The sequence below is a fragment of the Rhineura floridana genome, chromosome 13 (assembly GCF_030035675.1).
Source record: "Rhineura floridana isolate rRhiFlo1 chromosome 13, rRhiFlo1.hap2, whole genome shotgun sequence".
NCBI classification, from domain to species: Eukaryota; Metazoa; Chordata; class Lepidosauria; order Squamata; family Rhineuridae; genus Rhineura; species Rhineura floridana.
The window spans coordinates 38,231,613-38,256,358 of record NC_084492.1 but is presented as its reverse complement, the minus strand read 5'-3'; the positions used below and the strand labels follow the sequence as shown (position 1 = coordinate 38,256,358).

At 47.1% G+C, this 24,746-nt stretch overlaps 1 protein-coding gene across 1 annotated transcript; it reads right to left on the bottom strand.

Annotated features, from left to right (window-relative positions):
• Window positions 1-11,287: 11,287 nt before the first annotated feature.
• SNAI3 (snail family transcriptional repressor 3) lies at window positions 11,288-23,229 on the bottom strand. Its single transcript, XM_061594436.1, has 3 exons — window positions 22,806-23,229; window positions 15,356-15,988; window positions 11,288-13,497 (listed from the first exon to the last, which is right to left on the bottom strand). Exons 1-3 carry the CDS (start codon window positions 22,954-22,956, stop codon window positions 13,316-13,318), a joined length of 966 nt encoding a protein of 321 aa, XP_061450420.1. The 5' UTR covers window positions 22,957-23,229; the 3' UTR covers window positions 11,288-13,315.
• Between the last annotated feature and the right edge of the window lie 1,517 nt (window positions 23,230-24,746).

The window sequence follows — 24,746 nt, the reverse complement described above, 5'->3', positions numbered from 1 at the left end:
AGTAGGCAGATCAGTCTTGGATTTCTGTTCTGTTTAATTTAGGGCAGTGGTTCCCAAACTCCCCATTCCCCTCCCCCGATCACCTGAAAATTGCTGAGAGTCTTGGTAGACCGCTTCATGATTTTTCTGCCTGTTGTTGCAATTGTAATTCCATAGAATTCAAATTATAATACAATGAAACACAATGCCAGAAATAAAACATCAATAAAAACAGTTAAAAATCAATATAGATATTCATTTCGATGGATATGCCATCTCCATCTTCAACCAGAAATCCACAGACACACTCTGGGCCACTTATTTATTATTATTTATTTATTCCATTTATATCCCACCTTTCCTCCAAGGAGCTCAAGGTATGGTACAAAAGTATAATTGTCCCTTCCCCTTTTATCCTCACAACAACCCTGTGAGGTAGGTTAGGCTAAGAGACCATGGCTGGCCCAAAGTCACCCAGTGAGCTACACGGCTGAGAGGGGAGTTGAACCCTGGCCTCCCAGGTGCCAATCCTATCGCTGGTGGTCCATGGACCACAGTTTAGGAATCCCTGATTTAGGGAATAGAAGAGCACCAAAACTGGATTTGAGAGCCAGATCTTTTCTGGTTCAGAGTATTTGCTGCCGTGGTCCCACAGAACAAGAAACAGTGAAGCAATATCTTTAATGGGACCTCTCTTTTTTTGTGATGGAGGCAAACTTTTGAATCGTACAAGGCTCTTTCTTAAGCTGGGTATTTGGCAGAGAACAGTATTACTGTATTCCTCAAAATAACATCATCATCATTATAATCAAAATCCACAGTAGGGCATACCTTTATTAGGTCAACCATTCCAAAGTATAGGTGAGCATTTACTCTTGCCATTAGCAATGTTAAAAGGACGATTTCATAAGACCCCTATTAACAAATGGATATGTCTGGGTGGAGTCAGAACACTGGAATCTGTTCAGCCTGTTCTTCTATGCTGCAACCTGTATGGTGAATGTAATGGACAGTAAATTGTCCTTCTATTAACAGCATTTCCAGGAAGATCTTTTGTAAAGTACTGTTTTGCCTAGGGGATGTGCCATCTTTTATTACTGAAAGGGTTGCTAGCTTTTTTTCTGACCTCGATGCAGATCGGGGGGGAAAACTCTGTTGATTTCTTGAGTGAAGGTATTGTATAATTTATAATTGGGTGAGGATCGAAGGCAGTGCATTTTCAAGTCTGCTACTGATTTTGATGGGGTTCACTTTCAAGTGGGTGTGCTTAAGACGGCAGACTTATTTTTCTTTCCAATTGATGTGAACAGTGTCTTTCCTTCGAGAAAGACTGTAAGCACACTAGTCGCCTACAGCAAAGCATTTCCATTGGCCACACCTGGAAGGGGAATGGGTTGATCTGCCAATCAATTGCAAGATCAATTGCAAAATCTGTCTGAAGCTGAATAATAATAATAATAATAATAATAAATACCCACACTGGAGATGATCCAACCAGGTTTTAGAGTAAAAAGGGGCAGAGTTTGGCTAGTGTCAGAGAGGTGGAGTCCTACTGGAACCAGCAGAACACTGAGTGCGTTTTTACCCAAAGTAACCACATGGAGGTGGGGGACAAGTTACTTGTCTCTGGAACACTTGCCGCCGTCACATCTCCTTTACCATTGCCTAAATGTGCATGTTAATGGTATGACAAAAACAAATCTTTGGGGGTGGGTTCAGGTGATGTGTTTTGATTTGGCTCTTGAAAGTTTCTTGAGGCATGGCAATCAGCAACATGCATGCATGCCCAAAGGTCCAAAAGATTGCACCCCTTTTTATTTAATTGTGAGAGGGGACATACGAAAGTTCTTATGCATTATTCTAGGAAGCCCCCAAGCAGAACATGAAGGCAATAGCCCTCCCCGATCATCCCTAATAACTGGTATTCAGAGACATAGGTAGATGTCTTATCCATGTAGCTCAGGTGTGGGGAACCTTTGGCCTGCCACATGTTGCTGAACTACAACTCCCATCAGCCCTAGCAAGTATGCCCGGGGGATGATGGGAGTTGTAGTTCAGCAACATCTGGAGGGCCAAAGGTTTTCAGCACCTCATCTAGCTCATTAATATCTACAGTAGCAGTGGTTCTTTGAGGTTTCAGACAGGAGGCATTCCCAGCCTGTCTTGGAGATGGGAAGGTTTGAACCTAGGATCTTCTGCATGCAAAATGCATGCTCTAGCTATGGCCCCTCAAGAGTCAAATCGCTGGCCCATCTAGCTCCTCAGTGGCTGTCCAGGGTTTCAGACAGGGGTCTCTCCCATTCCTATCTGAAGATGCCGGAGATTGAACTTGGGACCGTTGTGTGCAAAACGTATTTCTGCCACTGAGCTATGACCCTTCCCCAAACTTATGAGTTGTGGTGCTGCACATTGAACTTGTGCATAGTCACAATCTTGCATTCGTTCTTTTTTAGAATGAATTGTGAAATTTTATATCACAAGACAGAAATCTATTTCTGTAAAGATTAAATATAATAATCCCACACGCCATCCACAACTACAACATCAGCCAAGTTCCCCCTCTACCACATCCACCACCACCCAGTTTTGTTTACTATCTAGAAACCAGGCAATGGCCACTCAGAAGGACACTAGAGGGAGCTCAAAGGCAGCAGACACCACAAGTTGTTCTCAAGTCTCAAGCCCTTTTATATGACATTGGACCCATTCACATGGGAGTTGAACTTCTCAGTAAAGACGCAGCTTTTGCCATCGCCATAGATTTGCAAGGTTCACACTTCCTACCTTCAAATCCACTGTTTCCTTTTCACACAAGTAGGCGTTCCTCTGGAAAGGTTTAGTATCACTGTTTCCTTGTGGCCCTGCCCCTAATTTTACATGCTTACTTCCTCCAGAGTACCCATATTGCAAATGGAGAAGGGGAGGGTTTTTTTTGTCACTTTCATTGTTTTTGCCAATTGCACACTGTGTGAATAGAAGAGGGAGGGAGTGAAAGGTAGCTTTCGCGGGTGGCAGAGAGAGAAGAAGCTGGCGACGGGGCATAAGACAGCCCGCTCATTAAAACAACATAGAGGCAAAGCGCCTACACAGAGGAGTGCAGCTAACCTGAGACAGTTTTTCCTTTCCTTTTCGCTTTAAAATTGGATTGATTTGATATGGAAAAACTGTGTGATAGCTGCTGATTGCCTGCAATGTCATGTGAACTATGCAAATTAAATAGGGATGCAAGCAGCATCAACCTCACAGTAGGTCCCCGTATGAACCATCCCATTGCCTCTCCCACATCACTGACGGTGGCATTTGAATGTGTAAAGGCCACCCTGGGCTCCTGCTGGGAGGAAGGGCGGGATATAAATAAAATAAAATAAAATAAATAAATGGAGCCTGGAGTGTCCAGAAGCTGAGCTTGTGTTTGAACATCTCATTGGCTATCACATGAGAGTCACCGCCTGACACTGCCCTCGCCAAGGGATGAGCACACCCATGTGAAGTGACCCACAGCCTCAACTTCTGTGGATCTTTCACACAAACCAAGTCAATCTCATCTCCTGCAAAATGGCAGACCATTTCTTTACCTGAGGCAGTGAGGTTGGAGCTGGGGATCTGCCACCTGATGCATCAGTGTTGGGGCGATGAAGGTGCAGAGCTCAAAAGTGGCCCAAAGCCTCGTTCATGTCTGTAAAAGTTACCGCCTTTGCCATCCTGGCACCCTTCACATGTTCTGGACTACAGCTCCCATCAGCCCCAGCCAGCACAGCTGTAGTCCAAAGTGTCTGGAGGGAGCCCAGTTGGCAAAGGCTAGCTCAGGGCCTTAGCATGGGCCATCGTGCCATGGATCCTGCTCTGTGCACGAGAAGACCCAATGTACAGAGACACCTGACTCTCCATGGAAGAACTCAGGGCATGGTGATCTACTCAATTCCATCTAACTCAAATCTCCCTGGACCAATTTTGGAGAGGGGGGGGCTTGTTTTGCCACCTGCCAAGCATCCAAAGTGTTTGCAGACCCCTGGCTGTGTACACGGCCAGTTCCACTAAGGCCCGCCAGCAGGTTATAGATAGACAGCAAAGGCCCAGCCAGCGGGATATAGATAGAAACTCTGCCTCTATTTTTGCCCTTCTCTGGTATAAGTGCCAGAGAAACTGCTCAGCCCCGAGGTAGGATTATTTATAGGGGCTGGTATTTAGGAGACAGCACTGCTTTTCCATTTTGCCGTGGGAGAAAGAAAACTGAGATGGGAGAGGTGTGGCTCTCGTGGCCCTATAACCAATCCCTCCCCTCCCATATTTGAAGCAGATCATGCCAGGTCACTTGACAGCCACTTGCAAAGCTGTCTGATTGTAAAACAAGACAGAAAAACAAGGTCATGTTTTCCAGACCTCTCTTGACTGGGCCATGATCCCCTCATTCCTGAATGAACATCAGGGATGAGCCCTAGTGAAGTGGCAACAAAAAAACCACAGGTGCGCATTAGCATGTGCAGAATTCCTTTCCTATTTCCTAGGAACAGGAGGAGGAGGCTTTGGGGGATGTTTCCAAGTGGGTTTGGGTCCATGCATTTTTTATTTTAGAAGTAAATCACATAACTCAGTAGGGGGTGATCTGTGCCATGGAACATCTCAGAAATATTATCAGCTTTAATGCTAGAGGAAGCAGCAGCTCCTGGCTAGCAGAACCCTCCCCCTTAAGTGGAAGACCACACTTCCTTTTTGGTGTAAACTCCACCCCTGAAGGAAAAGAATGGCTTGGCTACAGACATCCTTCTGATAAACAACAGATCAGTTTGAACCAGTGACTGGAATAAACTAATTCAAATTAACCAATTCACCAATTTAAAAAATCTCAGAATTAAAAAATCTCAGTAGTTCCTATAATTTCCAGGCGAACTGAATGTGAATTGAGTTCCTTTTACTGTGGAACTTTAGGCAATTTTCATCACACTTCTCTGTGCTTGTTTGTGGCCATTGCATTTACTATTTTTACCTACTTGAAAAGTGATGCTGTTGTTTAAACTTAAAGATCAAAATTGTTGGGGAAAATAAATACAATTGTTGACATTACAAAGCAGGACTCATTTATTTTAAAAACAAAGGAGTATCAGTAGAGCCTGCTGGGTCAGGCCAGTGGCCCATCTAGTCCAGCATCCTGTTCTCACAGTGGCCAACCAGATGCTCACGGAAAACCGGCAAGCAGGACCTGAGTGCAAAGAGCACTCTCCCCACCTGCGGTTTCCACCAACTGGTGTTTGGAAGCAGACTGCCTCTGACTATGGAGGCAGAGCGTAGCCATCATGGCTAGTAGCCACTGACAGCTTTATTCTCCATGAATTTAGCTAATCTTCTTTTAAAGCCATCCAAGTTGGTGGCCATCACTGCTTCCTGTGGGAGCAAATTCCAAAGTTTAACTCTGCACTGTGTGAAGAAGGACTTTCTTTTGTATGTCCTGAATCTTTATAACTATAAATTATTATTTTGGGGGGGGGGGGAACTGGTGATCACTCTCACTGCCCCCCTCCATCCCCATCTTTTGCATGATTTTATGGTGGCTGTTGGCCTCAAATCATTGGGCAAGGAGAAAATAAAGCTATTATATACACATACATTCTTGAAATTAGGAAAGAGACAGCCTTTTATCATCCCATCAGTCTCAGCCCACGTAGCTGTGGGATGATTCTACCAGGCATAATTGAAGCAAAATAAGCTCTGCCTGAATCAAAGCAGCCATCCCAGTTTAGTTAAGAGTTTGTGGGAGGTGGTGAACACCACCCTGTTCTGGTGCAAGGCAAGAGGCTACTCCAGAGTAGTCAGAAGTGGTGTCAACAGCCAAGCCACAGCCGGGTCAGGTACCCAGGTAGTCCATAAACATTGTTCCAGCAGCCCTGCCAACCTAGCACTGGAATTTCTGTGCTGGAGCTGCTGAACCACACCCCATACCTCAGCTGACTCCCATTAATCCCCTGCAGCCTGGCCTCTACTCCCAATGAGACCTCTGCTCCCATGGAGACAGGGCATGTAGTTGGACGCTCCTCTGGATAAGACAGGTCTATCTGGCATTTGAGACTACACCTCTGCCTTGGGCTCAGGGGCTATTCAGCCTCAATGTCAGAGGCCGAACTTGCCCCGGGTACAGACAGCACATCCTGGGCCTCGTCATAGGATCCTGCCCCCTTGCCCTCAGATAGAGTCTGAGCCAGGGCTGGGTCCAAGACTGGAGTTTTCTGGTCTTCTTACAATAAGGATTGCCCTGGCTGGGACCTGAGTAGGGTTGCCAGGTTCAGGAGGCTGGGCCTGGCAACCAAGAGGTCTTCTGTATCTTTAAAAGTTGTGCAGGGGGAAGGGAGAATTCCACCTTGTGGTTTTTCCCATTACAGTGTTGCAAGAACACCTGCACTTGGCTGACTTTCTCTTCTCCTAAAGATACCAGATCAGTCTCAGGCCCTGAGCCTGGCAACCCTAGACCTGACACATCCCCTTCAAAATGCACTGCTCTTCTGAATTGAGCTGGGTTTCAATAGGTTTGCCTTGTATTCAATTTTCACATAGGGTAGGGAGCAACCTGTGGTTTGACTCCAACTCCCACCAGCTGCAGCCTTCAGGACTGATGGGAGTGGTAGTCGACAACATCTGACGGGCCGCCAATTCCCTAGCCCTGGCCTTGTATAAATAATGGCTTGCTGGATATCTTCCAAGGGTACGCAGAAGACAGAGGCAGGCAAAAGCCTCCAGAGGAAGGGACTCCTGATAGCAACACCAGTCAGCAAGCCAGAGCCGGCCCACCAGGCCATTTTCCCCAGCCTGCCAGTCTCCAACTCAACTGGCAGCAGTGGCGAAGGTCAATAAAGTCAGCTTTGCAGCAGTGGTAGCGAAGTCGGCAGTGACAGCACTGGGCGAGATGCCTCCCTTCTCCTTTGTATGCCGCCATTCCTGGGAGGCCAGAGCGGTCCAGACACCAGGAGGAGTGCCCTCATCCATTCCTCCCTGCTTGCAGACTGCTCTGATCGTCTAGCCACAGTAGTTACATAGAGGAGAGGCACCTTGCCCAATGCCAGTGTCGCCACCACCAGTGTCAAACTGGATCAGGTGATGGCAAGTAACACCACCCTCTTGATCATCTGAAGAGCAGACAGGGCAGTTTTCCTCCCTATTGCAGCACTGGACTGGCAGAGAAGTTCCTATGGCCTCATCTGCAAGCCAACAATGTTACAAGAGTCTAATCAAGAAGCCAGGCAATTCTAACCCAAGCTAGTGGCCCTTTCCAGGAGGGCTTCAAGTCTGCAGACATAATAGCCTTTGGAGCCTTCTGAGGAAGGGCTGTGGCTCCCTGGTAGAGTATAGCCCTAGGTTCAGTCCCCAGCATCTCCAGGCAGGTAGGGCTGGGAATTGTACCTTACCTGAAGCCCTGAAAAGCCGCTGCCAGTCAAGATAGACCAGGGGTGCAGTCGTCCAGGGTCTCAATAATAATAATAATAATAATAATAATAATAATAATAATAATAATAATAATAATAATAATAATAATAATTTAATTTATGTGTCGCCTATCTGGCCAATGGCCACTCTAGGCGACGTACAAATCAGTTGCAGTAAATGCAGCATAATAAAATACACATAAAATACAATATAACAAGGAAACTATAAATAGGAATGATAACAGTTCAGAGTAATAGGCAATTTGTGCTAAAAATTAACCCTCCCCAGAAGTCCCAAAGGCCTGTCTGAAGAGCCAGGTCTTCAAGGCTTTGCGGAATACGTTCAGGGAAGGGGCATGCCGAAGATCGTACGGGAGGGAGTTCCAGAGAGTGGGGGCCGCCACTGAAAATGCCCTCTCTCTAGTCCCCGCCAACCTAGCTGTTTTAGTTGGTGGGACTGAGAGAAGGCCCTGAGTGGCTGATCTTGTCGGGCGGCATAATTGGTGATGCTGGAGGCGCTCCATCAAGCGCTCAAGGGGTCTTAGTTCCTTACCTTTTTGGGAGCAGGGTCTCAGCAGGGCCTGTATGTCTCCAGCATCCTACAAGCCACTGAGAAGACTCTTCTAACATGCTTCCTTGTCTTTTCTTGCTGATTGGAGCCAATCAGAGTGAAAGGAGGTAAGTCAGCCACTGAGAAGACTCTCCTGAGCAGCTAACACTCCCCTTTCATGCTTTTTGACTCCTAGGAACATCTGCTATTGTGAGAGAAGGTATTAATAAGGATTTCATTCTCAACCCAGCAGGGAAAAGGGGGGAGGGAGTGTGGCTGTGACTATCATGAAGGGACCCTGCACTTCTGAATTTGCCACTACGCTACTGGTGTTGAGAAAATCTAGATTGTATTATAATTAAGATGTGCAAAGCTAGGGATAGACAGCTCTGAGCCAGATGGACCAATGGGCCTGATTTAGTATTCGGCAACTTGCTAGGTTCCTGTTACTTCAGTAATCCTCATAAACAAGCCTGTAAGGTAGGTGAGTGTCACTCTGCCCATGTTTCAAGTGAGGGATGGGGTGGCATAAGATTGAGTTTGGTTTGCCAGGGCCAGCTTGGCCGAGCTGTGATTCGCCCAAAGGTGGCAAGGAAATGTCAGGATGGACAGTTATGCTGTGGATTCTTCACAACACAGAAAAATGCCTGTCACTTCTTTGCCTTGCCTTTATTAGGGGGGGCTCAAGTGGTTTTTCTTCTTGAAGTGCAGAGGCACCAGCCCTGTCGGAAAAGCTAGTCGACCAAAGAGAATTCAAGAGCAGCAGAGGAGCATCTGTGGCTGCGCCAAGCACTTTCCAGCCCAACCCAGCCTCGGACGAGTGGAAAAACTCATTCATTCATTCCAGCTCAACACACTCCCTCCTTCTGCCCAGCTTGGCTGACGGGGGGCTGGCCGGCTGCCTGGACACCCCCTGCCCACTGCCCCAGCAGCTCTGCGCTATATTTATAAGCACTTTCCATCTGCCACATGAAGAAGAGGGAAAACATTTGGGCTTATTTTAGACCCAGCTGCATTCTTTCCTGCCCTGGCCCTCCTAACGACAGGTGCAGCCGCCGCATTTAGATGCTCGGGGGCTCAAAATAGAACACCCATTTACAAGGCAGATTCCCTTAGGGAGCTCTCTGGGCCCTATTTATGTACTCTGGGGGAATGCAGCCCTCCTTCCCCACTGCCCAAATGATACATATTAACCTGGCTCTGCCATTCTGACATCATCGCTCCAGCATGCCTCTCCTTCTGCTAACACTGCCCACTCTTGCAGGTGGCAGGGACAAAGAGATGCTGGAATAGAAATGGAAGGGCGCAGGCAATCAGGAAGGTCTCCTGAGCAACAAATGAGAGCATGCCAGAGCGTGCGTGAAAAAATGAACTTTGTCTATGACCATAAGAAGCTGGTTTATACAAAGTAGACCACTGATCCATCTAGTACTGTCTGCACTGCCTGGCAGCAGCTCTCCAGGATTTCAGACAGGGATGAGGGCTCTTCCAGGCCTGCTGGGGATTGAACCTAGGAGCTTTTGCACACAAAGCAGATTCCTTACTACAGAGGTATGCCCTTTCTCTTGAGTTCAAAGGGGAAGGACGTCAGGTCAATGACACCTTGCAGAATACACTTGCAAAAAAAAAAAACCCAGTTCTGAAGGGGCCCAGAGTCAAATCGTTCAACAATGTGTATGTAGAAGCAAGGAAAGTTCTTCCTATTAAAATAGGGGTGTAGCAAGCCATGCTGCTTCTGCTCATTTGTGAAAGAGTGGAAGGTATGAAAAGAGCATTCCTGGTTGTGGATATCAGCACAATCACAGGGGGTACAACATTAGGTTTAATGAAAAACTGTGGCACAGAAGCCATTTGGGATAATTTTATTGGGCTTTTTTATGGTCGGTGGGTTGGCAGATTTGCCAAAGTTCCTATTAAGGATGGGTGCTGTCTGTGTAATCAACAGGAACTTGAAACAGTTTCCCATGTGTTTTTTTACTGTAGATTTTATCAAGGGGTCAGAGAACATATAATCTACCCCCTTATGAGGCAGTTTCCTGGTTGATCCTTAGAGACTCTTCTGAGCATTTTCCTTGAGGGATCCAATAAATTAATTATTGAACAAGTAGCAATATTCTGAATGTAGTAATAGCTCTTAGACATTCAATGAGCATTAGCTCTTAAATCCACACCTTTGTTCTTCTGATTTTACAATTATGTATTTATCCAGCTGTGCATTTTTTAATGGTTGGTTGGCCGCAATAAAATGTTGCTGTTGTTGCGTCGGTGTGTGGGGTCATGAGGCTCGCTCCATAGCCCAATGACCAACAGGACAAAAATTACAGAGAGCACTGAGAAACAGCAACAGATGAGATGCTTTATCTTTTGGCACTGCCAAGTCACTGCTCTGTAGTTCCCCTCCCCCCCTCCAAAAAACCAAAGGTTTAAAGAGAGTGAATCTCTCCAAATTCTCTGCTCTGCCTCCTCAAGTGGGAAACACTCCTTTGTTGTTATTGTGGACAGAGATGCAGTAAGAAAGCGTGGAGCACTTTTCATTTTGGCAATGTTCTCATGAACACGGAACTCAGGGGGCAAAGGGATGACCTTGCTATCATCTCCTCACTTTTATCTAGGGACGGGCAAGAAATTTGATTCAATTCACACTGAAAGTCAAATTTTATCAAATTCACAATTTCCGAAACAACATGAGAACCGAAACACAGCCATCCTTCAAAATTCACACTTATCCGAATTTTGCGACGCAGGTCTCCAACCAACCCATATTTATAAAAATGCAGATACTAGGGGAAAGTGAGCACAAAATGAATATATTAGTGAAAATAACATACAAAACTGCAATCTACTAGGGTAAATTGCTTGCAGAAATTTGAACGCGAGTCAAAATAAATACAAAAATGCATTTATTAGGAGAACTATGCACTAAAATGCTGAAGAATTTTCATGAGGGTTTTTTAAAAAAAAATAATAATTACAAATTGCTGCCAAAATGTGGAGAACCGAAGTTAAGAGTGGAAAAATGGAGAGAAACAGAATTGACAGATCATTCCATCCCTACTTTCCTGCCCCTTCACCCCTTTGGAGAGAGCAGAACAAGAGGTCAAAGTGCATAAAGGGGCTATTAAGATGACCGGGGTCGCTTCAACACAAGGGAAGAGCCTTAAGCCTCGTTTTGATGCCTCCTCAGGTTGCAACGCGCTTCAGAGCAGCAGCGGGATGGGCGACAGAGCATGGGCTGTGTATCCAATGGACATTTTACTCCGAGCGTTCTTTTACTTAGAAAGCTTTATATGCCGTTTAATCGAAAGGCTCTGGTTAGAAGCAAGAAAGCTTCCTTCAGGAAATGGAAACCTTTCTAAAAAACATTTCTTTATTCAATTTCTCTATAAACACAGCTAAAGAGTTATATCCGAGGCAAAAGAATAAGCACATACATCAAGTAGACCCATTGACTAATCAAAGTTAGTCAGGTCCATTAATTTAAATGGGCCTACACCAAGTAGGCAACCCAGTACTTCAGGAGACCACCACTACTGAATTTCCTCGTGGACAGATTTTACCTGGTGGTGATGGTGGTGACTATACTGGATGCCCAGGCCCTGGTGAATTATTTTAAACACTGACATCAGTATTCATGGCAAATCAGGTTATTTGTCAACTGAGCCCAGTTTTGTCTATACCAGTCTTTGCCCACTGGGTGCCCTCCATATGTTTAGGACTACAACTCCCATCAGCCCCAGCCAGTTCCCATTGAAGCAACTGTGAGGGGGTCCCCCTCCCCAATCCAAATTGTATGTGTGCTACCACCACCACCTGATCCAAATTAGGATCACAGCAATGAGGGAGAAAGGTTAAAGCCCCTTATTCCCCATGCTAGGGTCCCGATCCAAAGTGGGGCCACCACACTGGCAATTGTTTTGGGAAAAGCCAGTAACTCTGCACTTAAAAAAAAGTCACAGCTGCATAGCTAACATATCTTGGCCCAAAGATCCTTTTAAAAAAACAACAACACAGGAGGTGGCAGGGATTGGACCTAAAGCCTTCTGCAATCGGAACATGTCCCACACCCAGAGCTTGGAAAATTTACTTTTTTGAACTACAACTCCCATCAGCCCAATCCAGTGGCTATGCTGACTGGGGCTGATGGGAGTTGTAGTTTTAAAAAAGTAACTTTTCCAAGCTCTGCCCACACCACTGAGCTATGCTACCCTTTCCCAGTGAAACCTATGGCTTGCCCAGCAGCAGCCAGGATCAAGAACAGCTGGCTGCACTTGTAGCAGAGGATGCTTAGATGCAGCAGCAGCACATGAGCCCACCAAGGCTGCATCGGGTCCCACACTACTCCTGGAATTTGTCAGCCTTGTGCTCAAAACCAGAAGCTTGCAAGCCAAGATCCAGCTTGGTTGCCATGCTGTTGCAGCTGCCCCTTCTGCTTTACCCACCCCCCTTCCCCAAGCTGAACAGGAAGGAAAGCAGAGGCACTGCAAGCGGCAGCAGCTGAGGATCACTCTGAGCCCTCCCTCACTTTGCCACCGCCCTCCCAGGAATTGCTGAACGGCCCCGGCATGGCTGGAAGCAGAGACCTTGGATCAGATGAGCAAGAGTCACAGCAGGTCTCCTGCCCAAGGCAGTCGAGTAGACAACTTGCAATTCAACTGTTGCCCTTGGGCCCTCCCTCTCACCACAGAGGGATCATATGGCAGGCTCAGTCTCCTATCATTCATTCCTCTCTTTTTGAATGTAAAGACACCAGAAGACAAGCTTCTGGAAACTAGGAATTCATGACCACAAAGTGACTGTAGCAGGTAGCAAGAAGAAGACTGAAAGCCATAATAAAAATCATCTGAAAATGGAAACATTAAAATCCTTTTTGTGCAAAACACCAAAAGGATGATATAGACAGCAAATCTGTGGTCCTGGATTTCCTCCTGTCATGCCAAAACAGAGGCCTCCTTGGCCCCCTAGAGGCCAAGCAACCCTGCATCCAAGGAGACGCACCAGTATGCAAAGTGACCATTTGGATGGATCAATGATGCCACAATGAGAGGAGACACTTTTGCAGAAGAATTCAGCCCAAGGTATTGAAAGCCAGCCTGACACACAGGCCCCTTTTGTGGTTTTGAAACACACAGAGTTATGGGGCCGTACACCCTTCCATTTCCCAAATTGAGATGTAACTAGATTTTGCTGCAACTAAGAAGCTAATCCACACATGCTCTGGAACTTATTTTTTAAAAAACCCAACTGCTGCTCTAGTCCAGGATGCAACTCCAGGCTCTGCGTTGCAGCTCTTCAGTCATCCAGGGCTCACATCCTCCTAATCTCCCCAAACAGTCTCAGATTACATTTTCCAGATAGCCAGTCAAGTGCAACAGGGTTCTCAGGTGGCAGGGCAGCAAACTGTCTCCTCATGCCTCAAAAGCAAGGACATCCTGGAGAAGGTCTTCAAGCAGGCGTGACACTGGTATTTCTTGATGTCGGAATGCGTCTGCAGGTGGGCACGGAGGTTGGAGCGGTCAGCAAAAGCTCGGCTGCAGTGTGAACAGGTATAGGGCTTTTCACCTGGAAAAGAAAGCCACTTTTTAAATAAAAAAAAAGATAGATGAGTAGGGAGGAGGCCCAACAGGAGATGTCAGGGCCAGTGGAGAAACTTTGTGCCCTCCAGGTGCATGGACCTAATCCTGCAATGGGGAACCTGTGGCCCTCCAGATGTTGCTGGACTATGTCTCCCATCATCCCCCACTATTGACCATGCTGGCTAGGGCTGATGGGAGTTGGACTCCAACAACATCCGGAGGGCACTAGGTCACGTATTTCTGATTTAAAAGAAAGCTGTGCTTGGCAAAGTACCTTTACCCCCAGGACTGACATCTCTGCACTACAGACATATTTTTTATTACTTTAAAAAAAAATCCACACCACTTAATATTTAAAATCTCCAAGCGGTATACAAAAACATACTTAATAGTATCATAAATGCAGATTATTTAAAAAACAAACAGAAATCTTGTCATAACAGGGTCCATTCCTATGGGTCAGGAACGCCTGTGTAAAAAGATGTGACTTTGGAAGACCTATGAAACAACTGATGGCTGATGCTTCCCACATGGCAGAAGGAAAGGCATTTCACAAGGCAGAAAATGCCTGTATCTGTTTATGCTGAATTGAGAATGGTTCCTCTTTCACAGCCATGCAACCTAGCCTGTGCCCTAGGACAATCTCAGTGTAAATATCCTACACTGGAGTTATTCATGCAAGTCAGAAGTAGTATTGACATAAAAACATAAGATGTGCTCTGCAGGATCCCAACTAGGTTCCTTCTGGCACAACGGCAGTCAGCTGACCTTCGATGATCTTTTCCCTTTATAGGCGTGTTCCCACTGAAGCATGAAGAGGACCCTGTTGAAAGCCCATCCAGTCTAACATTCTGTTCCCAGCAGCGGTCAGACAGATGAGATGGTGCAAGGAATACCTACCACCGCTCAAGCAAGCCCAGACAGCAACAGGTCTCTGTTGTGGTTTGTCCCCCAGCTACTGCTATTCAGAGGTACACTGCCTCTGAACATGGAGGTTCAGTTTAACTAATAGAAATTTTAAAAATTATAAACAGTGAGGCAAGGGCTATTGGAAGCATCTCGTTGTGCACCGAATCCCACAAGCTCACTGAGAAAATGGGGGGAATGGTCTAAAAGAGGAACACCCTCAATTATCTTGCCCATTGAGTTACAACTTAATTCATGTCTAGGTTCACTCCAGCTTGGGCCCAAAGCCCTTCTTCAAAGCTAGGGCTGAGCCCTGGTCCACATGACTTAACAGAAGGAGTGTTTCCCTGAGCATGTGCCAAGTGCATTTGCGGGGGAGGGCCAGTGTTAACAGTTAGAGTGTCAGACTAGGGCAGGGAAGACCTAGATTAAAATCCCCCTCTAAGCCACAGAGCTCACTGGGTGAACTTGGGCCAGTTGCTCACACACACACACACACACTCTCTCTAGTCTACCTCACAGGGTTGCTGTGAGGATAAGATGTGGAAGGGAAAGAGCTTACATGCTTCTCTGGGCTCCTAGGAGGAAGGCTGGGCTATAAATTCAATTAAATGCATACCCCCCCCAATCACAGCCAGTGTTTTAATGGAGCAGAGTGCTAGGGCATTGCAATTCTATCCACCACCACCCAAAAGCAAGTGTGTAAAAGATGCATGTTCTCAATTAACTACAATATGTGTATTACCCTCTTAGAAGAAAAAACAAAAACTTCTGTTATATCACACTGTAAATTTTATCTGGAAAATCAATAAAACATTATATACAAAGAAGAAGAAGCAAGTGCTCCCGACCCCTGTCCCCTGCAATTACTCTCCCTGCAATTACTCTCCCTTCTTTTCTATACGTATCTGCCCCCTTCCACAAGGGTGCCTACCTACCTGTATGCGTCCGGATATGCCCCTGTAGCAGCCAAGGCCGGGAGAAGGCTTTGCCACAGATCTTGCACGTGCATGGCAGGGTGTGGGTGCGAATGTGCATCTTCAAGGCACCCAGGCTGGCGTATTCCTTGTCACAGTGCTTGCAGTTGAAATACTTCCTCACCGCTGCCGCCTGCAGCTTGCAGTGCTGCTGCCTGTGCCGGGCCAGGCCTGAGAAGGTGTTGTAGGGCTTGTGACAGTCTGGACACTCAAACCTCTCCAGGGGGTCGGCAGCCACATCTTCCTGCCCCAACAGTTTCGCTCCGTCTCCCTCCGCAGGGCTGCCTAGGTTGGGAGTCCTCCTTTGGAGCGGGCTGAACGCTGACAGGAGATTGAGGTTGTTCTGGTTATCACGGAGAGGAGCGGCAGGGACCCAGTTGCCTCTGGAGCTGCCCCCAGCACCAGCTTGGGGACTCGAACCAGGCTCCCCTTTGGCTTCACTGCTCTGTGGAAGAGGTGGGGATAGGCAGGCAACCGCAGAGCTGCGATCCCAGAAGCAAACAGCTTCGCAGGAGGCTACCGAACAAGCCGCACCATCCGGAACAAGGAGGGGTAACACTACACCTCTCCAGGAGTGGCACGATCCACTGGATTCTGGGGGAGACACACACACAGGAGAAAAAATGTAAATAGAAGTAGACACAGTTGCTCCACGGACCCTCCACCACTGCCGGACAAGTCTACTGCGTATTTTCGAAAAGCTGTTTGCTCACTTTGCATGTGGACACCTTTTAAGATACTGTAATCGAATTTTGCACAATGGTTCCTTAGATCGAGCAGGTTTTCTTCTGTGCTTGGATACAATGGGACGCTGTTTTGAATCAAGACGGCAGACTGAGCCTTTCAAAACCGTACTGATTTCAAAACCGCACTGATTTCAACCACTGATTTCAAAACTGCACTGATTTTTTGGTTTCTTAGAATTCCCGAGCAATACCAGGTGCAAGGCTGCTAGTAATTTTTATAAAATATCACGCACAACCCCTCTGGAAAAAAGGTCTGCAGACATCCCCCATATCCCAGCTGACAGGGGGCCGCCATCAGAGGCCATGCACAACCAATTCTTCCTCTTTATTATTATCCAATTATTATTATTGCCTGTAATACATCATTAGGTCCCAAGGCGGATTACAGAAATTTAATACACAGTATTAAAAACAATTAAAACACATTACACTCAAAGGAATAGGATGGGTCCTAAAAACATACATCTCAAATGCCAAAGACGAGGACATAGCACCATTAGAGTCCCTGCCCCTGAGGTTCCTACAATCTAATACAGCCTTCCCTAACCTGGTTCTTCCAGATGTTTTGGATTACAGCTCCCATCAGCCCCAGCCAGCACAGTCATAGGTTGCTGGGGCTGATGGGAGTTGTAGCCCAACAACACCTGGAGGGCACCAGGTTGGCAAAGGGTGAGCTAATGTTTGCCATCCTCCAGGGGACCCCACAGGGAACGGGAATGGAGATGGAAGAAAGGATGGAGAAGAGTGCATCTTTATTTCTGCTATTTTTATTTATATTATTTTAATTTAATTTATTAAATTTATATCCTGCCCTTCCTCCCAGAAGGAGCCCAGGGCAGCAAGAAGGAGTTGTCCATACCTGGGTTTAGTTGTAACAGGGTAGGTGTACTAAGAGGGTGAATCAAAGTTTTTGTTGAAGGACAAATTTGAGAACTGGGGTGGGGAGAGAGAGGTGGCATCACGTAGGTATACTGGGATGCAGTTCCAAGCCATGATCTCTATAAAAATATAAGAAAGGTCTGCTAGATCAGGCCAAAGGCCCGTCTAGACCAGCACATTGTTCTCCCAGTGGCCAACTAGATGTCCTAATGGGAAACCCACAGGAGCACAACAGCACTCTCTCCATCTACAATTTTCAGAACTGGTATTCAGAGGCATCAGGGCCAGCACCAGAGGGTGGCCAGGTTGGGTCCTGGTCAAGGGCCCCTGTGGCCTAGAGGGTCCCTGAAGGCCCTTAGGGTGGGAGGGTAGCACTCCCATGCCAGGATCTGCAGCAGCATTGGTTCCCAATCCTGCCGAGGATCACAGAGAGGGAGCTCCCAGGCATCCCCCTAATACTGACAATGCATGGGTTTCCATACGCATGCATGCCCCACCTACCTCTCCCATTGCTGTGAATGATGTGCACGCATAGAGCACATATGCCTGCCATCAACCAAGATGGTGGCAGGGGCTAATGCCTTGCTATGGCCAATGCCTTGCTATGATTCAGTCTATTCTTATTTATTAATCCTGCTATTTAGAAATGGACTGCTTTCAAGTCGATCCCGACTTATGGAGACCCTATGAACAGGGATTTCATGGTAGCAGGTGGCAGGGCACATAACTCCTGAGCCACTCCCTGTGGGGGTGATCTTTAGCTGGCCCTTGACACCCAGGAGACACAAGCGGGGATTTGAACTCACAGACTCTGGACTCCCAGACAGGCTCTCCTCCCCACTGGGCTATACCAGCTGTACAAAGGATCTGTAGACCTGTCTTACTGATAAGATTCAAGATAGGCTGGGCCAGCATTGGGACAGTCAAGCTTTTGGCCTTTAGAGATCCTTATCCCCACCAGTTTGTCTGCCAACAAATCCCTGCACACGCTGCCAAAAAGATTCTAAGGCACACTCTGAAAACGGTAAGGCCCCGTTTTCTACAACATTACTACTCCAAGCAGCTGTAAATATGGATAGGTACAATATATATTATTCAAACAGTGAAAACAGACGCACAGAACACACAATGCAAAACAGGTAAATGTTAAGGTCCAGCTAAACATGGGGGGAGAAAGCTCTCCCAACCCACTCTCCCCAGACAGAATATTCCATAGTTTTTCTGTCATTACCAGAAGCCCACACTTTAACACAGGGGTAGGAAACCTCAGGCTTGGAGGTCAAATGTGGCCCTCCAGGCCTCTCCGCATGGGTCTCAGAAGTCTCCCCAGGCTACACCCCTCATTCGTTTGGGTTCGCACCCCAAGCATTTTTGTCTAACTGGAATATGTCCTTGAACTCTGAAAATGCCTCTCGCCTGTCTGGATGGAGAACACAGTAGGCTCTGTGTGTGTGCACACATGTGCATGTCGAGAAACTAGCCTATTGTACAAATGTGAAGTTTATATCTGTTGCTCCTCCTCTTTTTCCACTGCAGGCACGTGGCCCTCAGAAGATTGCCCAGAAGGGAATGTGGCTCTCAGGGCAAAAAAAGGTTTCCCCTCCTGCCTGCATCCTCTTCTCTCAAACGGAAACAGACGACAGGACCTCCAAGCTTCATGTCAAGGGATGGGCATGTCACAGATAATTCTTGCCAGGCCTGCTGAACCTCATTGCCACCCCACATGAACCAACCTAACCAAGCTACAGTAGACGCCCAACAGTTCCTCACAGTTGCACTGAACTGGGAAAGACAGACGGTATTGGGCAAAACTGTCTTTCAAAAGACATTTGTCTGTTATTACACGTTTTCTAATTGAGCAACCCCTCACAAGAGGTGCTACCCAGTTGGCTTTGACCCATGACAGGGCCTTCTCAGTGGTAGTTCCCCATTGTGGAATGTCCTTCCCAATGCGGTGCGTCTGTCTCCTTCATTACTCACATTCAGGAGGAATTTTAAAACATTCCTGTTCATCCAAGCATTTGATGGCTGAAATATACAGTTCCCGGCAAACTTGAAATTATTAGCTGTAAGCGTATGTGGGATGAAAGCCAGTGTGGTGTAGCAGTTAAGGTGTTGGACTACGACCTGGGAGACTAGGGTTCGAATCCCCACATAGCCATGAAGCTCACTGGATGACCTTAGGCCAGTCACTGCCTCTCAGCGTCAGTGGAGACAATGGTCAACCCCTTCTGAATACCGCTTACCATGAAAACCCTATTCATAGGGTCGCCATAAGTCAGAATCGACTTGAAGGCAGACCATCCATCTATCCAAGGGTATGTGACACTTTTTAAAAATAATAATACTAAAAGTTTACTTTTTATTGCAAATATATATAAAAAAGGAGGAAGTAAAAAAAGTAAGCTTCCATAAGATAGGTAAGAATAATTCATCAAATCTAACTTGAACATATACATGAATATAAGCCACCCATATGTCCAAATAGGTATTCCAAAGAGATTGTTGATTCTAAGATATATGTTCAAATGTGGGAAGGGCAGGAAGATTCTCAGACCACTGATAGTGTGTTTTTAGATGTTTTGAAAAGCTTTAATTTCCTCCCCCAAACTGTATTGTTTTGCTGTTTGCTGCCCAGAGCTCTTCTGGGAGGAAGGACAGCATTGGAATTTAATTAGCAACAGCAACAGCAACAGGAGCAAGCAGCAGATTGAAAACCACTGAAGAATCATAACGGCTCTGCTCCTCTATTTTAAAATCAGCATTGTCCAGCACAACACCCTCCAGAAATTCTTGCTGCTCCTATTCCTACCTGCACCAGCCAGCATAGCCAATGGCCAGGGCTTATAGGAGCTGTAGTCCAACTGCATCAAGAGCACACTGCATTGCCTAGGCCCATTTTAAATGAAGACTGCCTAAGGCTCCAAGAGGTCTTCTGTATCTTTAAAAGTTGTGCAGGGAGAAGGGAGAATTCCAGCTTGTGGTTCTTCCCATTACAGGGTTGCAAGGACACCTGCACTTGGCTGACTTTCTCTTCTCCTAAAGACACAGGATCAGTCTCAGGGCATGAACCTGGCAACCCTAACCTTGTCTAGATAGTCTGGGCTTAATTTAACATGCCAGCAATGACCTTTACAGCCCTGAATTATTTGGGACCAGGTGACTTAAAGGGTCCCCTACATCCATACAAGCCTGCCCGTACCCGTGTCTGAAGCCCACCAACAAAGGAAGTTAGGTGGGAAAGCACCCAGGCAGCCAATATTAAGCAGAACCAAATCTGGATCTTTTCAAACAGGCCTCTATTTACCTTGACTTACAGAAAGTAACTGGGGTAGAGGATGCAATTGTCTGATCTGGCCCCGTGTGTTTTTGATGTTGGATTGCTAGTTCGCATAATAGGGAATTGTTTTATTGAGATTTTTTTTTAAATGTAACCTATTGTATGTTATGTGAACCACCTTGGGAAGAATTCTATTTTTGAAAGGTGGTATAGAAATGTAAATAAAATAAGTATTTGGCTGTGACTCAAAAATTCCCTTCCCGTATTATAAACAGTTGCGATAGGAGTCACTTTTCATGGCTGCTTCACCCAAACAATTTTATAGGTAAGTAATAATAATAATAATAATAATAATAAAATTTAATTTGTGTGTCGCCTATCTGGCCAATGGCCACTCTAGGCGACATACATATAGTAAATACAGCGAAATACAATACACTAAAATACACTATAACAATATAAATTATAAATTATAATAACAGCAGAATACAGAGTAGGAAGCATTTCAAACATAAGAACATTAAGCCTCCCCAGAAGTCCCAAAAGCCTGTTGAAAAAGCCAGGTCTTTATGGCCTTGCGGAACATATTCAGGGAAGAGACGTGCCGAAGATCTTGTGGGAGGGAGTTCCAGAGGGTGGGGGCTGCCACTGAAGTGCCAAGCATTTTGTGTTATGTGCTCATAACACTGCAACGTGCACATGTAGCATACACACAGTTCCAGTAACATGTGTCATACAAATACTAACTCCATGGGACTGTGATTTTCCACAGTGCAATGTGTCAAGCACTGGACTCGGTACACCAGACAAATCATCTGATTAACTTAACTCCTGGAGAGAAGTTTTATTTTCTAAGCTGAGCTTCCAAAAAACATGCAGGGGAAAAAAAACCCCACATTTGAGCATTACTTTGAAATGCCAGGATGTCCACAAGATCTTTGAGTTCACCCTATGAAACACAAATATTATCCTGTACAAAAGAGGCAACACTTGGCATTTTTAAAATAACTGCATGCCGCCTCCTAACTGTGGCATTCTTGATCTATGTATGAAAAGGTTAAGTGCAGAACACCACCCAAGCTTCACCTGGGAAGAAGCCTCCAGTGCCCAAATGTGACTAGGGTAGAACCTGCCCTCAAGAGCAGTTCACTCATTCCCACATGGAGGCCATGGAGAATGGCCCCTTGCTGCGCACAACAGCTTTTTCACACCACTGCTGTGACATGTGTCACCTATCCTTGCAGGATCTCTCCCATGGTAGGCTGAACTGCCATACCAGCAAACTCAGTCCCCAATAGCTATTGCCAGCTCCAGGGAAATTTGCAAGCTCAAACAGTCAACCACACCACACATATGTAAACAGCATAAGTGAGCCCCCAAAACTCACCAGCTTAGAGAAGAATCACCAGTTTGCTCATATAAACACGTATGGAAGCGAGCAAGAAATTATACTTTTGCCACCTGACTGGTGACTAATACAAAGGGCCCCCCTTTTAATGCTCTGCCTGGCACCCACTTTCCAATACTTCCCTCCCCACCCCCATTTGAAGTAATCTAAGCAGTCAAACCATATTTACAACAGAAACACTTTTTAGCGTCCGGGAGTTAACTACTGTTAACTTCTCTACCGTTGGTTTTCATATCGTCGATCGAGGTTGCTGTTTCTGAGCAAAGAGTTTGTGTTTATTTGGACTTCTACTCAGCGGGGTCTTGCAGTTGCAGTTTGGTTTATGAAGTTTATGCACATTAAACATTTGTATTCGCGGTACTGTATATTTTGATTGAAAGTTGCCTAGAGGTATTTTGCATTAGGCAAGGAATCATAATCATATACATACACGTGAGATAAATGGGAAAGCAATCGCAGCGAAATTAGCCTTATTTTTAAAACGAAAATATTATTTATTTATTAAATTTATATCCTCGTCCTTCCTCCCGTAGAACCCCAGGGTGGCAATACATTCCAGTTATACTTGAGAACGTAGATGAGTTATGGGGGGGGAATAGGATAACCCCCATTTTAAAAACCGCACACGCGTGCATACACAGGAAAAAAACCTAAAAGCAGCCCGCTAATAGCGAAGTTAGCTTTGTACATCCAGGAGCACTTAATGTAGTAAAAAGGATTCTAAAAACCCATCATATCCCAGTCCTACCTTCAATTAATCGGGAGGAAGCCCCCCTCCCTTCTTGGACGCCCGGAGTTTACGGCTACTGGGCACAGGATCGTGCCGTGGCGCGCAAAGAGACGCGGGGTGGCAGGTTCAGGAGGGCGTCAGAAAGCAGGGCAGGCGAAGCAACGCTGCCGGCCCTCTCTACAGACTGGGGTGGGGAGGGCTGAAGGGAAGGTCTTGCACAAAGACCGGCCAGGGCTGCGGGTGCGGAGGGCGCTCCCCGTGTTGCCGGGGCAGAGTTGGAGGTGCGCTCAGCTCAGCTCTCCAAAATGCCCCGTGCGCCCTGGGCGCAAAAGCACCTTCTCCAGAGCGCCCCGTGCGCCTAGCCTTACCTTGGCGGCGGCGCGTCTCCAGCTGGCCGTAGTTGGGGACGCGGGTGCTGGAGGGCTTCTTGACCAGGAAGGAGCGCGGCATGGCGAGCTGCGGGTCCCGGCGAGGCGAGCCGGCCGGGCAGGTGCAATAAACCCGCGGGCTCATTAGCATGGGCTGCCTGCCGAGCCAACCGCCGGCCAAGGGGCCGTCCTTGGCCGCCTCCCCCGGCCCGGCTGCAGGTGGAAAGCCAAAGGGGCCGCCCACCGCGACGGACGACGCCGGGGAAACCCCCGGACCGGAGGAGGGTATCACCTTGACTCCTCCCTCCCTCCCGACGCCAAGGTTAAGGTTTCCCAAATTTTGGCGAGGCGAGCGAACCCTCTCTGCCCGCCCCCTCGAGCTCTTCCGCACAGTGTGGTCGTTCTGGGGCTGGGTTCACTCAAGGGAATGACGAGGGGGGCTTCCGGAGGCAGGAGGGCTTTTAACCAGAACCTAAAGGCCCATCTAGTTCCGCATGCCGCACAGTGCCCCACCGGGTGGTTCTGGGAAGCCCACAAGCGGGCAGTGAAGGCACGAGCCCGCTTCCAGTTGTTTCTGGCCCCAGCGACTGGCATTGAGAGGTATGGGAACATTGGAAGAGAATCGAGACTGCGTCAGACCACTCAATAGTATCTACACTGACTGGCAGCTGCTCTCCGGGGTGTCAGGGAGGGGTCTCTCTTAGCCCTACTTTCAGATGCCAATGGGGATCGAACCTGGGACTTTTGGGGGTAAAGCAGGTGCTCTGGCCCTGCGCCAAGGCGCTTCCCCAAATGGATAAGCCGGTTTTGGTTTCCCAAAGAACTGAAGGCAGTTTCGAAGGCCGCTGTTGTGGTCTGGCCGCTCAGCCCACTTTGGGCAATGGATTTCCAGTGGGGTGGGGCCAGGCTTTGCGTTGTTTCAAAAATATGCAAAATCTGTTTGACCAAACAGGCCAGCAGGATAAAAAGTGTGTGTGTGTGACATGGGAGCCAAGCCCCCTCTCAAAGCACTTTTGGAGCCAGTTCAGAGGGATGGCGAGTGTGCCGGCGGGAGCTGCAGTCCAAAGCATCTGCAGTGTGCCAGGTTGGCAAAGGCTGCCCGCACTATGTGTGTATGCCAGTTGAGGAGAACATTTTAGGCAGCATGGCTGTTTTGTGTTTAAGGCAGGGCGACAATCCTTTTTTATTCTGCTGCAAAAAACTAGCAGTTGCACCTCTGGAGGCTGCCCTGGGGGAGTCTCTTTTGAGAACAGGGACCTCTTTTGCACTGAGATAAAGCCCACCGCACTTGGAGATGGCCAGCTTCTTCCAGCCTGTCCTGTCCTGTCCTGTTGGAAAACAAGCGACCGCATCCCACCCCTTACTGCAGGGGTGGCAAACATCAGGTCTGGGGGCTGAATGTGACCCTCCAAGCCTTTCTGTGTGGCCCTTGGAACTTTCCCTAGGCCACACCCCTTTACTGTCTCTGCATTGCAATCTCCTTGAGTGTTTCTGCCTGTTCAGAACATGCCCTTGAACTCTGAGAGTGATTCTTGATTGCCTGGATAGAGATGTGTGAGTGTGTGTCAAAGGTAGCCTGCTGTAAAAAGACAAAATTTACAAGGGTTGCTGTGCCCACTTTAGCCTTTGGTCCCACCCACCACCACTGGCATGTGACCCTCAGAAGGTTGCCAAGAATAGAAAGTGTTCTTCAGGCTGAAAACTTTTTCTCCCCCCACTACAGATTCTTCTGGTCAGCTACAGTTTGATTTGTAGGAACTAACAGGTGAGGGCACCGTACACTGAGAAAATAACACACGGCACATCCTCAGAGGCATCATTACTGCTACACATGATTGTGTGTTGGCTGCACGCTGGCCCCGACCAATCTTAAATTTCAGGGACAGAGAAGCTATTCTCCTCCCCTCCCCAGATCCGCCTGGGTTTTAGCTAATCTCAGCT

Coding starts and splice junctions, on each gene's coding strand:
- SNAI3 (XM_061594436.1), bottom strand. CDS start 22,956: ATGCTAATGAGCCCGCGGGTTTATTGCACCTGCCCGGCCGGCTCGCCT. Junction 15,989..22,805: donor GGAGACGCGCCGCCGCCAAG/GTAAGGCTAGGC, acceptor TGTCTCCCCCAG/AATCCAGTGGATCGTGCCAC. Junction 13,498..15,355: donor GCATATCCGGACGCATACAG/GTAGGTAGGCAC, acceptor TTTCTTTTCCAG/GTGAAAAGCCCTATACCTGT.